The 13,687-nt window shown below is 39.5% G+C and overlaps 5 protein-coding genes across 5 annotated transcripts; 1 reads left to right on the forward strand and 4 right to left on the reverse strand.

Moving 5' to 3' along the window:
- Positions 1–6: 6 nt before the first annotated feature.
- GGI43DRAFT_387702 (uncharacterized protein) lies at positions 7–984 on the reverse strand (the record flags this gene model as incomplete). Its single annotated transcript, XM_083203969.1, has 4 exons — positions 7–147; positions 201–425; positions 486–742; positions 816–984. 4 exons carry the CDS (start codon positions 982–984, stop codon positions 7–9), a joined length of 792 nt encoding a protein of 263 aa, XP_083056589.1.
- Positions 985–3,468: 2,484 nt separating this feature from the next.
- Positions 3,469–4,521, reverse strand: GGI43DRAFT_387703 (HpcH/HpaI aldolase family protein; the record flags this gene model as incomplete). Its single annotated transcript, XM_083203970.1, has 4 exons — positions 3,469–3,604; positions 3,660–3,981; positions 4,042–4,217; positions 4,271–4,521. 4 exons carry the CDS (start codon positions 4,519–4,521, stop codon positions 3,469–3,471), a joined length of 885 nt encoding a protein of 294 aa, XP_083056590.1.
- A 1,915-nt stretch (positions 4,522–6,436) lies between these two features.
- GGI43DRAFT_430624 (zinc-dependent alcohol dehydrogenase family protein) lies at positions 6,437–7,660 on the forward strand (the record flags this gene model as incomplete). The annotated part of the gene is made up of 4 exons (XM_083209277.1): positions 6,437–6,550; positions 6,668–7,060; positions 7,120–7,563; positions 7,616–7,660. The coding sequence occupies 4 exons, from the start codon at positions 6,437–6,439 to the stop codon at positions 7,658–7,660; spliced, it is 996 nt and encodes a 331-aa protein (XP_083056591.1).
- Positions 7,661–8,438: 778 nt separating this feature from the next.
- On the reverse strand, positions 8,439–9,357 carry GGI43DRAFT_430626 (NAD(P)-binding protein; the record flags this gene model as incomplete). The annotated part of the gene is made up of 4 exons (XM_083209278.1): positions 8,439–8,514; positions 8,569–8,711; positions 8,777–9,229; positions 9,286–9,357. 4 exons carry the CDS (start codon positions 9,355–9,357, stop codon positions 8,439–8,441), a joined length of 744 nt encoding a protein of 247 aa, XP_083056592.1.
- Positions 9,358–11,933: 2,576 nt separating this feature from the next.
- On the reverse strand, positions 11,934–13,040 carry GGI43DRAFT_221983 (Isochorismatase-like protein). The gene is made up of 2 exons (XM_083200374.1): positions 13,002–13,040; positions 11,934–12,949 (listed from the first exon to the last, which is right to left on the reverse strand). Exon 2 carries the CDS (start codon positions 12,704–12,706, stop codon positions 11,996–11,998), a length of 711 nt encoding a protein of 236 aa, XP_083056593.1. The 5' UTR covers positions 12,707–12,949; positions 13,002–13,040; the 3' UTR covers positions 11,934–11,995.
- Between the last annotated feature and the right edge of the window lie 647 nt (positions 13,041–13,687).

Raw genomic sequence — 13,687 nt, forward strand, 5'->3', positions numbered from 1 at the left:
TGGAGTTTAACATTGGTTGAATTTGCTGTCAGTGTAGAGCCAGCCAGTCATTCGATTGGCAATGTCATTCACATATGAAGCTGTAGCACCCTCGCCATCGTTCAAATTTCCGGCGTTAACTGAGCCCGAGTTATAGCAGCGAGCAGCCTAGTTGCTAATAGTCAGCATTTGCACAGCTCAGCCTTCAAGAAATGACTTACTTCGTAGATATTTCCATATTGGTTTATGCACTGAACAAGGCCATCTCCAAGGGCAGTTCCCTGGGTTCCATCGATAACCATTTGAGTAATACTAGACTGTTGAGATGAATCGCTGGCTGAATTTCCTACAAATGTTACTCCACCGTCAGATTGCATCAGGCCAGGGTTGTCTGGCTGAGAAGGGTCTGGGTTAGTAGATGGGCAGACATTAACACAGCCAATGGACTTTGAAAGAGTTAGCATATACAAGTAAAAATTAATAGTATATGATGGAAAGAGAGGTACCTCTTGCAAAATCGTTGCCAGAATGAATCTATGGTCAACCAAAGAAGTTTGGGCAACTTGCTGGATGGCATTCCAAATTAAGCCAGTCTGCTCTCCACTGTTGCCAGGTCCAAAAGCACCGGCGCCATTGGAGCAAGATCCAATCCCCAAGTTGGCACACGACTGCGCCATGGCATTTTTTGAGTTGTTCCACATTGCGTCAAACTCGATCCATTCAGAAACCGGAGGGAAGCTTTGCCAGCCACCATAATAGCACTCTATAAACTATTAGCATTCTTACATTCAAAAGGCTAACTGTAGCAAAAGATAACTTGGCAGGTAGAGAGTTACTGTAGTTGTCTGTTCCACCATTTCCAGTGCCGTCGTAAATATTGGCATTATTGTTGTTTCCTGCTCCGCTGCTGAAAGCTGCCGAGCTGGTGACTTTCTGGCTTGAAGGATTGGAAACAGCTAGCGCTAAGCTAGCGAAACCCAAGGGTACAGCAAGTCTGAATTGCATTTTGATTCCTTTATTTTTACTTTAGACAATTGTAAGACAATAATGTGAAGGTTGAGGATTGTTGCACAAATTTTGGACGTGGAAATGATCGTCCCTTTATATAATTAAGATTTAAAGAGCACTTTTGCGATACTCAATGGTGAGTGGACCGGCCTAAGTCGACCAAGGAAAGAGCAATTACGCTCTAAATCTGTAGCTGTCTTTCTAATACTTTTCATATGACCCTGATCATAAATGACCTTGAATAGGAAACTTAGGTGAAAGATATCTCTTGATGTTTCATCTATCGTAGGGTGCAGTTATTGGTGGATAATAACGATTTGCCGTGTTTGCCGTATCTGGGGGAGTTTAAACTAATGCTAATACAAGAGAGCCCTAAAGTAGAAGGAGCTCGAAGCATTTCGGCACTTCGGTCCTTTTACGGCTCACCCGATTTCATTATGTCTAATAGACTTATATGAGCAGTCGCTATATAATTTATCCTCCTGCCCGAGAAGGAAACATTTTATTTGAGTATGTGTGTGGAACTGGACTATTACTAGCCAGGCGCTTGTAGGTATCTAGAAGTAGGTAGTCATTGTAAGGTGAAAAACAAAGTTACTAACCCTAAATGTAAAGATGTCGCTCCATAAAGGCGACAATAATGGTGCCATAAGTCTTTGACTTCGTACAAGGCACAGAAATTATAATGCGATAAATTTGGGTATATAACCATTGGCGGAAATGTATATTACAATAGAGTTTGCCATTTTTCTCAAGTTTAATTTGTTTCAGGAATTCGGATGATAAAATACATGTACTTGAAGGGCTTAATTTATTACGCATGCTTAGTTTCATCATTTAGCGCCTATATACAGGGGAAAACTTCTCTCAATATGCTGGCATTGGCTTTTTTATCCTCGCTATTATTAATCACTAAGTCGTGGCTTCTACTAAAAGTCCGGAGGAGCTGAATTTCATATTTTAACTCAATAATTTACACAGTTTTTATTTAAAACACTGAAGCTAATAAAAAAGTTTTTTCCCTAAAAAAAAAAAAAAAAAAAAAAAAGTCGTACAATCTTTCTCATAAATATAATATGGAGTAAAAGAAAAGCAATACCAAATGTATATACAAATGCTCGTTATGTTTTATTAGAAGCAAGCATAGGCTCCATTATTTGTTAACCAGCGTCTTATCCTAACCCTTTGCCTCATACTCTGTCATATTCCATAAACTGCATCCATACGTCGTCAGGGCAAAAATGCTTCTTCAATACGAGTTTCCCCTTTATATTACCTTCCTTCTCACCTAGCTTCTTGTAATACTCACCTGATAAATCATCCAAGACAGGAATCTCATGAAAATCTCGTGTCACTAGCAGTGAACTTTCACTAGCCAATGAAGAACCGGGGAACATCAACGCAAAAGCATCTAATTAAGTTGTCCAACAAGGTTTCCATGCGCAATACAACGAGATTGCAAGAAGAAAGAGTAGATATATGCTAAGTAAGATCAAAATTAAAATTATCCCGCTTTAGGAAAGAATACACGGGATTGATAGGTCTACCGTTTTTCTTTTTTTTTTTTTGGGCAAGGTGCCGTCCACATTATTAGCTTGTGCATTCACGAATCTACAGCCAAAGTTGCCAAGGTAAAATCTGTTTCAATATCGGCCTAACAAATTCTGTTGTTCGTGAGTACGGACAAAACAAGTAGCCATCATAACCGCCCCGTCTGTAAACAATCTGCCTGAAGGATACAAGGGCAATGTAAAGAAGTGGACTCTTATTTGTTCGGTATTTGATGGCTATCAGATGTATTCATCTGAGGAAATGGAAATAAGAGAGCCCCTGGGATTTTTCTCTTGTTAATCACTTTTTGTCAGCCATGGCCGTGCCTCTTTTGACAAAAATGGGCCCGCTATGTCTTTATTGGTGTTTGAGAAGCTTGAAGTAGCCTGCCGTAGTACTCAAGTTTATCCTCACCAGCTGGGTTCTGCTAGTAAGGCGCATTGTGGTCATTGGTATGGAACCTCGTAATTAGATAAGACTCTCTAGTAAGATCTTGTCTTATAGTTTACTTCCTCCAAGACGTTTTCGTAATTTTGAGAGAGCGTGCATATCGAAGTCAAAATGCCCGTTATTCTCTATGATGCTTCAATATAAAGAGGTAAAGGGTATTAGGAATCTAATGACATCTAATAAGATGTTGATTCAGACTGGAAATAGACTGCTAGTGTTAATAGCATAGTCAAAAGAGATACGATAGAAAGCAGGACCATGGCTCCGCAGATAGTGTGTAATCTTAAACAATCTCCTATCTAACTGCGGTACTTATCATCGTCTGCTCTACAAATTGTGATTTCGATATTTTTTATGACTTCGGCATAAGAGGAGGCCTCTAATAATCTGCTGATATGAATGCATAAAATAGCCTAAGCAAAGCTAGCATATAAAAACCTGATACAATTATTTACACTCTAGATTAAACTAAACGTATATTTAGATTGTAATTGACTCCTTTGCTTTCTCAATTGTAGATTTTATCATATTAGCGATTGACCACACATCTAGAAACATAATTGCGCGGTAGCCTGATTCAATCATTTGTGGAACCATGTCGATGCTCGTAGCAGCACTGGGTGGAGTTAGTATTGCTTTTTAAGCATTTTCACTTTCAGATATTTACTTACCCCCAGAGTGGTACGTTGTATTTTTTGCTTGCCTTTGACATACTCTCCATGGCAGAAACGAGGGTAGGATGAGGTTCGCCCAGAGATAGTGGTACCCCTGCATCTGCCATGAAATCTCCTGGCCCAAACATAAGCGCTGAGACACCAGGTATTGAAGCAATCTCTTCGATATTTGCGATTCCCTTAACGCTCTCTATTTGGGGAATCACAGCGACATGGTTATTTGATGTTTTCATATTAAATGCATCATCTGGATATAATGAAGCATCTGAAATACCAGGAGTAAAAATCCACGGACTAAATGACCGAACGCCAAGAGGAGCTTTTAAATTTAAACGTGGTAAGCAGGTGGCTCTTAAATGCCTTATTTTCACACACTTACGGTAATAAATCTTCTTCATGAACTCCTCGACTTCTTCTTTACTTTCACTATGAGGAATAATAATGCCAGCTGCACCAGCATCCAAAGCTGTAGTTAAAGCCCATTCGTCTTCTTTGGGTATCCTAACCAAGGCCATTGTTTTACCTTCTGAATGATGCTGAGCCGCATGGATAGCGCTGTTTAAGTTAGTGCTCTCATCTTTATCATAGGTAGGTAGGAGTAGTCGTACTCATGAAGTATAATCCGATCGAACATTCCATGCTCAACATCAATCCAAACAAAATCTGGCCTCACAGAAGCGTACACCTTTGTTAAAAAAGAGCTAGGGATACCTTGAGCTACGCCAAACATAGTTTTCTTGGCATCTTTTTGCGCTTCTTGTAAAGCTTCTTGAAGATTTCCAGGGTATGTGAGGAGGGCCGACCGCCATTTTGCCTGCGTGTGCAAGGCAGTGTTGTCTAGATAGCCTTTTCCCGACATATTGAAAAGAAGTGCAATGCTGTTGCGTTTTGACTAAGATATGCTAAAGGCTAACAAGCGAGTCGTCGACTTTATATAGATGGCCTAGAAAAGAAAGCTGTTAATCATATAAGCAATAATTCGTATAGCATCATAGCATTAGTAAACCTATATTCTCACATTCATATCTAGGTTCAGTAGCTGCAACTTAAAGAAGTATATGTGCATCTGTGCAAACAATCTATCGGATGAGCTGTTTTATCAATTTTTATTAGCGCTTATCTAATTCTTACTATGTTTATTATTCTTCAGCAAGCCAGTGTACTTACGTTATTATTGCTTATTTTCTTATACAATTCAAATAGTAGTAAAAAGCTAAAATGCGATGCTATTTTTGCAGCCGTATTTTCGAAAAAGCTAACGAGATATTAGTCTGAATGGCCAGATCACTAAGTCTTTACTAGTAAACTATATGATGTTGTCAAATAGGTATTTCTAAGAATCATAGCCCGCCAATGCCTATTAATCTTTGTACTATTCAAAAATTGTGTGTGAGGGATAGAATTTTTTAAATAGCGATTGTTTGCTGAGTATTTGGCATTCCGCATGCAAATTATTCCATTTTGTCAATAAGGACACAGATTATTAGTGCTCAGAGCCAGATATTAGACAGCAATCAATTTGTAAATGATGTATTCGTAAATAGTGATCTATTCGTCCCTACTTGCTAGAGGTATAGCTCAATTAAGCTTGCATTTAAAATCGCGTTCTCGAGCGCTTGAATCCCGCTGCTAAGTGGATAAAATATCGCGCTGTCCGTTCTATTTAGTTTACCTTAGTGAAGTGTAGCCGTTTATATATTCCCTTTAAATGTATGCTGATTTCGACCTTCATCTCGATTGGTTACATTATCAACACCTCTTTGCTTATATAAATGGCTGAGGCTATCATAGCGTATCGCTATTTATTAATAATTATTATTTTAGTAAACGCTCATTTTTTATCCCACATACATTCGGAATGTATTGCTCTAAATGGATATGAAACAATTTAGCCACGTATGGAGACCTGGAGTATACGAAACGAAACTCCTCTTGCAGCGCACAGTGTGTAAACTGTTAACCATGCGATATGATGCATTTTATGTCAATTCAGGGCGTCGAGCGCGACGCGATTTGGAATGTCTTTGTAATAAATTTCTTAGTGTGTAGCCTCATCGCTACAATTATGCAGCCATGGCCTGTGAAATCGCATTCCTTTATCCAATACTGCCCCAGGCTAGCCGCTACTAGCTAATTTACTGCTGAGCTAAATTCCTATCTGGGGCAATACTTGATGAGAGCAACCTCTTGAAACCTGTATGCCAACTCGCAAGTAAAAGAGGGTCATAGATATGTGTATAGAGTCAAAAGAGCAGATACAAAGTATATATATTGGGATTTAATTTAAGTTGAATCGGCGATTTAAATACCATCTATAACTACAAAATCCAAGAACGTAATTATACGTAGTTCTAGCCACTAGGATTAGCTAAAGCAATATATTATATTCCGTGCAGTAGATTTATTTAGTTATTGTGTAAAGTGGATGTCCTGTCAAACCTGATTCGGGATGCTTAGCAAATAACGCTTAGCAAATCATTACCATGGACTTCAAAGTAGATTTGATATCAAGATGCAGCTAGTGTTACATTGCACTGTGCTGTTACCAAGCATGCTGAAAGCCAGACAGGTATAATGTCGTAATATGGCTTACAAAAAAAAAATTGTAATTAGTAGTAGACTTGTACACATATATATGACTATAAAAGCATGTATGTGCTACTGCTTGAACTGGTAATAAGGAACTTAAAACATTGAGTACATGTTTACACTCATTGGCTATCTTTATTATACGCTATTCTACTACTTTAGCTATACTCCATAGTAGTACTACCATGACTCTTCCTACAGTTCAGAAGAAATGGGTTATCATGGGGCAGGGAAGAGGCCTTGATGAATATAACTTTACCGATGGACCAGTCCCCACAGTAGGTGAACACGGAGTTTTAGTTAAACTACATGCAGCCTCACTGAACTATCGCGATCATCTGATCCCAAAGCCAAAGGTAAATTTCAAAATAAAATGAAAATGGGTATATCCAACCCCCGCTAATACGAACTCATAGGGCAATTATATATTCCAACTAAATCTTCCTGTTGTTGGCGGATCCGATGGAGCCGGAGAGGTTGTTGAAGTTGGACCAAAAGTCACCAAGTGGAAGAAAGGAGATCGAGTTACAGCTCTTTTCAATCCAGGACATCAATCTGGTCAGATGACTATGGTTGCATTGCGCAATGGCAGTATAGGTGGCTCTTATGATGGCACTTTTCAGCAGTATGGGGTGTTTGAAGAGTCCTGGCTAGTGCGCTTAGCCTCTAATTTGTCTTACCTCGAGGGTGCATCGCTCTCTGATTGCGGTGTAACAGCATGGAATGCGCTTTATGGGCTAAAGGCCGTGAAGCCAGGTGAATGGGTTTTGACTCAAGGCACTGGCGGTGTGAGTCTATTCGCGATTCAGGTTTGTTCAGTTTGTTTATACCACAATTCGACCGAGAAGAAATCTAACACGAATATTAGTTTGCTAAGGCAGGAGGCGCTAGGGTTGTTGCTACAACCTCATCTCCCGCGAAATATGAACTGCTGAAAAGCCTTGGTGTTGATCATATTATTAATTATAATGAAGATAAACATTGGGGCCGAACAGCCAGAAAGTTTACGCCCAATGGTGAAGGATTTGATCATGTTATTGACGTCGGCGGCACTGACACATTATCCCAGAGTGTGCAAGCGATTAGGCACGAGGGAATTATTACAGTGATTGGAGTTTTAACTGGCGTGGAAGCTGGAAAGGCCAGTATCTTAGATGCTCTGCTGAATATATGCACTTTCCGTGGTATTCATATCGGCTCTAGAGACCAGATGGAAGACATGATGGCTGCAATAGAAGCCAATGGAATCCAACCTGTCTTGGATAAGAGGGTATTCAAGCTGGAAGAAGTGAGAGAGGGTCTAGAATATCTGGTTCGTGTACTGTGTGTCCCTTGAAAGATAAACGTACTAATAAATCTTATAGGAAGCCAGAAAGCATGTCGGCAAAGTTGTAGTCAAGATTATTTAGCCAACTGGGCATTCATGGAATAAATTTAAATTATTATCTACAGTTACATGAATCTGATTTTCAGTTTATGTTCCATATCGATGTCCTGTGCGGGATATTACTGATCATCTCGTCTATGCCGTTTTCACTTTTGGTTCGTCGCTGACCAACGAGCCGCTAAAAAATCGCTCGTTGGTCAGCTAGCTAGCCCGATAACCCGAATCGTCCGAAAATCCGCAACACCTGGATGACATTAATCGCTGCACTATGGTGTTATTCTAGCGAATTTTAACGTGTTTGAGAAAATCCATGGAATAATCCCTAATATTATGTTAAGCGCAGCCAAACTCGTTAAGTAGGCTGCTTCGACAATAATTAAAATTTTTATAAGATACAATATATCTTCTGTTACGACATGGTTCAGCGTAACAGGTAGAATCCCTTATAAGCAGCTGGTTCCGTTACAGTAATTGCTACAATAGCGATTATTGGCCTAATCTTTTGCCCTGTTTGGCTTAACGGTATAACGGATCGTTACATCTTCTACATTCATTTGTAGTAATAATAAAAGTCATTATGCATTAACCCTAATATTTCCCTTATACGCACATTCGTTGTTGAACATCCTTTACATTCCTCCTACCTCAACACATGCATTTCGAACTCTTTTAAATGTCAAAAAATAGGAAGAGCCCACTGACAGACATCGATTCACAAGTTTGCCTGGGCGGAGGGAAAGTAAAATAATCGAAATATAAAATTGTTCTATTCTATCGTTGCATATAATATTATATATTAATTACCACGGCAGCGCTTCGCCGGTCCAGCTATAGAAGTTCTTCTTTCCGGGGGTAAAGGTTTGGATAACTTTAACACTATACAAAAAGTCAATCACATTGTACTTGTTGATATGAAGCGGTATGACTTACACTCCAGTGGCGCTTTCTGGCACTTCAATATCTCCATAAGCGTTCATATCAGTCTTCACCAATCCAGGATGGACCAAAAGAACAGGCAAGCCCTGTGGGGCCAGAACAGTGTCAAGCTCCTTTCCTAGACGGTTCAAAGCAGTCTGATTTATATTGTTAGTGAGACTTTCAATATATGAAATATTGAATAATGTCTTGCCTTTGAAACATTGTACAATGCTGTCGCGTCAAATCCAGCTCCAAATGCCACTTCGTGAGACGCAGTAATCTCATCGACCAGTTGCATAGAAGCAAACGAGGAAGAAAGGAATACCAGAGACTTTCTCTCGTACTTAGACTTCAACAACAGCGGCGCGAACGCAGCGGCGACGTAATAGGCGCCATAAACATTTGTAGTCATGTTGTCAATCAAAGGCTGAGCGCCCGCGTCAAGCAGATTTCCAAATCCGAGCAAAACGCCAGAGTTGTAGATCACAACATCTACAGACTCAGATTGTTCTCCGATTTTGGACGCAGCCTGTTGAATGGATTTTGAGTCATCTGCATCAAGAGCCACTGTTTGGATTCTTCCTTTGTTTGAGTCTGACAGAGCCTGAAGCTCAGTTGCCTTGTCGGGATTTCTGGCAGTAGCAAAAACAGTGGCTTGGGGGTAAGCAGACAGCTACAGATTGCATTAGACTATGAAATAGTGTACCAGATCTGATAATGAGAACTTACCACCTGCTTTACAATACCCAGGCCAATGCCACGGGAGCCACCAATAATGACAACAGACTTTGCTTCAGACATCTTGGATAAATAGACTGGAATGATTTTAGAAATTTGGATTCGTTCTTTGTTTTCGTTCTGAATTTAGTTTAGAGATTGAGTTGATGCGATGAGCCGCTTGTATTTGGATTTTCGGAGACCAATAAACACTTTATTTATATTCAGTCTATATTCTTGTAATTTCTATGGATGTCCATTATAAATGATAATGTCGACTAAATTGACAAAGGATCTAGAACACGGCGCAATAATTTATAATTCGCTGAACTATAATTCAGCTAACAGCTGCTAGGTCGTCTAGAATAGGAAAATTATAGGCCTATTTCCTAGCTCTTTTTTCAGTTAGTTTTTTCCTAATTCGCCCAGTAGCTATTGATTTCAAATTTGTTACTCAGCGGCGTTCAAGAAGTGGGGTCTTTGCAGCAATTGCCAAAAGGGGAAATCATCATTTTGCTACAAGAAGGCATCGATGCTCGTAACCTGCCTGAACTTGACGTCATCGCTGCGATGTAAAGGAAATTTTGCGCCATCCGCCTAATGCATAGAACAGCGAAGACCCCCCTAGTACCCGTTGGTATAACTTTCAGGACTCCAACCACAAGGCGAAGCCTCATAGTTGGGCCCAAAACCACTGAAACACCCCATTAATCGGCACACTTTTATAGCTTATTCTTATTTTTAATTTTAAATATATATATATATATAGCCTATAAAAACTAGCTGTAATTAACTCATTTTTATTATTTTTATATACCTTTTATATATTATAAGTGTTATTTGAAGCTTTAAAAATTGTTAAAAAAGTAGTGTAAAAAGTCGCTATTTTAGCGTATTTTAAAAATGCACTAAAATAAGCTGTGTGTGCCGCTTTTTAGGGTGTTTTAAGGGTTTTGGGCCCAACTTTAAGGCGAGCCGAAAAGTTGGTTTACTGAAAGTCATACCAACGGGTAGTGCTTTGGAAAGTTTTAAAATCAACATCTTAATTATAGGATGCACACTAAAGGCATCAACTTGTATGCTAAAGCACACCCAAGAAACAATTCACATGTTCATATTCGATTTGCAAATATATAATATGTTAATTGCATTCTTTTCTTTTCATGCAATATCTATGGGTCAAGTACTGTTAGCAGCGGAGAAGGCATTGTAGGTTAGCATATGGCTCGTATAATATTAGTATAATATTTAATTAACTAGCACTATCCAATAGCTGTGTATCTACTAGTATCCTTGATAAAGCTAAGGGAAAAAAGAAAATAGTTGTAGTAATACGTCAGAGCACGAAGTCTTAAGGCAGCATAGAGAAAGCGCGGCTCTCTAACGCATTCTCACTATTTTCAATATACCAAGTGGCAGCTGGTCCCATGGCACGGATATCCTAGCTAAATGTAATACAATTTGGAATCAAATCCTCATGTTGTACTTTGTAAGGCTTCCAGGGTTTGGGCTCTTGCTGCTTCTAGAAAGTTGGCAAAGTACATAATTGGATATATAGGATTATCAAGAAACTAAAGCGCGTCAATTTTAGTAACAGCGCGTATTGCAATGGCGCGTATCGTATAAGCCACATAGATTAGGAGCAATGCTTACAAACAGCTAATTCAATTGATAGTCGAGGATAACGTTAATAACGAAGATGCTATTATCGTAATGTCGTTGGAACGTGCGATGATATGTCGATGATAAGATAAAATAGCGTCTTGACGCGCGCTAGCGAGGTAGAAAGGCGGCTTTTCCCGCCAGATGATTACTATTCAATCGGCTTCTGCCGCATGATTACTATTCAATCTCAAACCTATAGCTGCTTAGAAATTAGGTCTCGGCGAGTTTTCGTAGAGAATGGCTTGAGAAAACAATACCTATTTGAAGCGGAAGAACATGTATTCGGCGAATTTACCGTGTTTACCTAGGTATGTTACCTGTATGAAAAAGCTTAGCAGACCTTGAAACATTTTTTCGCTCTGCTTGCTTTTCGCAGCGCGGCCACATGTATGGTATGCGACATAATTTTTTTCGCCGCACTGAATCATAATTCTTATATATGCTGGACAATGTAAACGTTTTTTCCTTTTTTTCTTTTTCTTTTTCTTTTTCTTTTTTTGGCATTACGAAGTACTTGTTCTTATCATCTCCGCATTACGTCGTCCGCTATTCTTGCTTATCGCGGCTACCCTAAAATTATTTCCAAATTTGGAAGTTATGTTTGTGAACTGCTGTGTTAAGCAGTAAATAGAATACCTGATTTGTTGGGGGTTATACAATGTGCTTTACATGATATTAATTGTTCTTCATCTATCTCAACCACAGTCTTTTAGCAAAGTAGACTTCTTTCTCATGAGTAAGGCATTTGGAGTATTCGACTTATTTGGGCTACGTTTCAGAGAGCCTGCAGCTTGAGTTTTTAGTCAGAAATGAATACGCTTCCTACCAATCAATTGCGCTCCTAGGGAACTGCTATTATCACGTTTCCTATTAATGTATAGTTTTCCAAGTCAAACGAGATGAAGACCGAAAAGCATTTGCACTATTACACATACAGGTACTATATAAGGTAAAATATGTTGATTACTGGAATGCCAAGAGACAATGTGTCTCTATTCAATCGATAAATAAACTAAATTGGGTCTAAAAATACTATTTAAATCTAGCTAGAAATTCATTATCGTTTGTCCGCTGCCGCTGCCGCCTTCATTCGCTTAACAGTGTCTTCTGTTGTCCAAAGCCCGTTGGCCATGAAACGGAAATTAACCATTGCAGCTTGATAGGCGTCTCCCTCATCATTCTGACCGGCGGCGATAGCGTCACGTACCATAGCGATTTCGAAGCCGGCCTCAAGAAGATCACGCATATGGTTCTCTAGGCATAGATTTCCGACAGGGCCCGCCATAATCACCTTCTCGATGCGTCGCATACGCAGCTGCTTAATCAAATCATTTGAAAGGCACGATAAGCCTTTATGAGGGGATGTGTTTGCTGTCTTTCCATCTATAAGATATTTCTTCAATCGCTCTGGGTAGTCGGCACCTGAGCCATGAAAGCCTTCCAAGTCGACAGGGTCTTTCCGGCCAACAAAACCCGCGGGTAGGTTTACGAGGTAGTCTGAAATCGCGTTGTTTGGAGCAACCCATTGAAGATCAGTTGGATAATAATAATGCGGCGAGTGGATGACATGATAATCATTTTCTTTCGCGCACTTCAAAAGTTCCTCGATATTATCAAAGACATTCAGCTCCTTTAGCTTATCCGCAATCATTGGATAATAGCTTCCGGTTTCGACCAGAAATTCATTCTGTAGGTCTGCAAACACAACAGCCGTGCGCTTTTTCTCCAGTTGCATTTCTGGATTGTGGTGTGTAAATATGAAAGACATCTTTGCGGGTGGAGTTGATGCTTTGCACCAAGGTGGAGCGGTAGTAATGACGTTATATAATAGACTTGATAGAATCTTTTGAATAATGTGAATATGTGGTTCCAAGAATTATACGCAAAGCCTCGTTATATATCTGAGCTTTTGTAAATAAAACAAGTTGATTGTATATCGGTGTTGCTATAAAATGAGAGACAGAGCAGTATATATATATACTCATAGCTGTAGTCGTGGAGTTGGGATTGTCTATGGGCAAACGTCTCAGCATTGGACGTCACTCACAAGCTAGCGAACTTACAGTGTATGAGAGTAGTCGTTAGCAGGAGCTCCACACACCTACCCCAGCTAGCGAACCTTAACCATTAATCAGCCAATATATTTGTCATGCTAGACCAGAAAAGGATATTAGGTGGTCATCAAATTAGCTTTTCTGTGCATGCCGCTGCGGCTGGGCGTATGCAAGACGCCGTTTACTATTCATCTCTAGAAAGCAGTGAAAATCTATATTGGAGCGACTTTCTAGGCTACCTTTTTGGTGCCTGAATTCAACGTCATTGGCTAGGCTAGTGTCACTCACTTGGAATCAATATCTGCGATTATATAACCACCTTTACTAATACAGACAACCGTATTTCGTACCTCAAACCATTTTTCAAGATTCTGTCTTCAGCGCAGCGTTCTGAGAATCCAAAATGGGATCATTTATTTAATCTTTATTAGCTAATCTCTTAACTTTAGTCGGATCTCTTTTATCCTAACACAGTTAGTCTAATAAAATGTATTGCTTACCATTTTGTCTAGTTTAAGCATGCGGTATGCAATTGTGCAATATTTGGTCTTTCCACATTTGACGAACAGATTCTCCGCACATTCCGCTACATATATATGAACACTGGCATATAACTACACTATAAGAATCTAGGTTATGTAATTATTTATTATTGATTTGTCACCGGCTGGTACGGCAGTGGTAGTATTCCTCAT

The sequence above is a fragment of the Trichoderma evansii genome, assembly GCF_050947405.1.
Source record: "Trichoderma evansii strain SZMC 28006 chromosome Unknown GGI43scaffold_26, whole genome shotgun sequence".
NCBI classification, from domain to species: Eukaryota; Fungi; Ascomycota; class Sordariomycetes; order Hypocreales; family Hypocreaceae; genus Trichoderma; species Trichoderma evansii.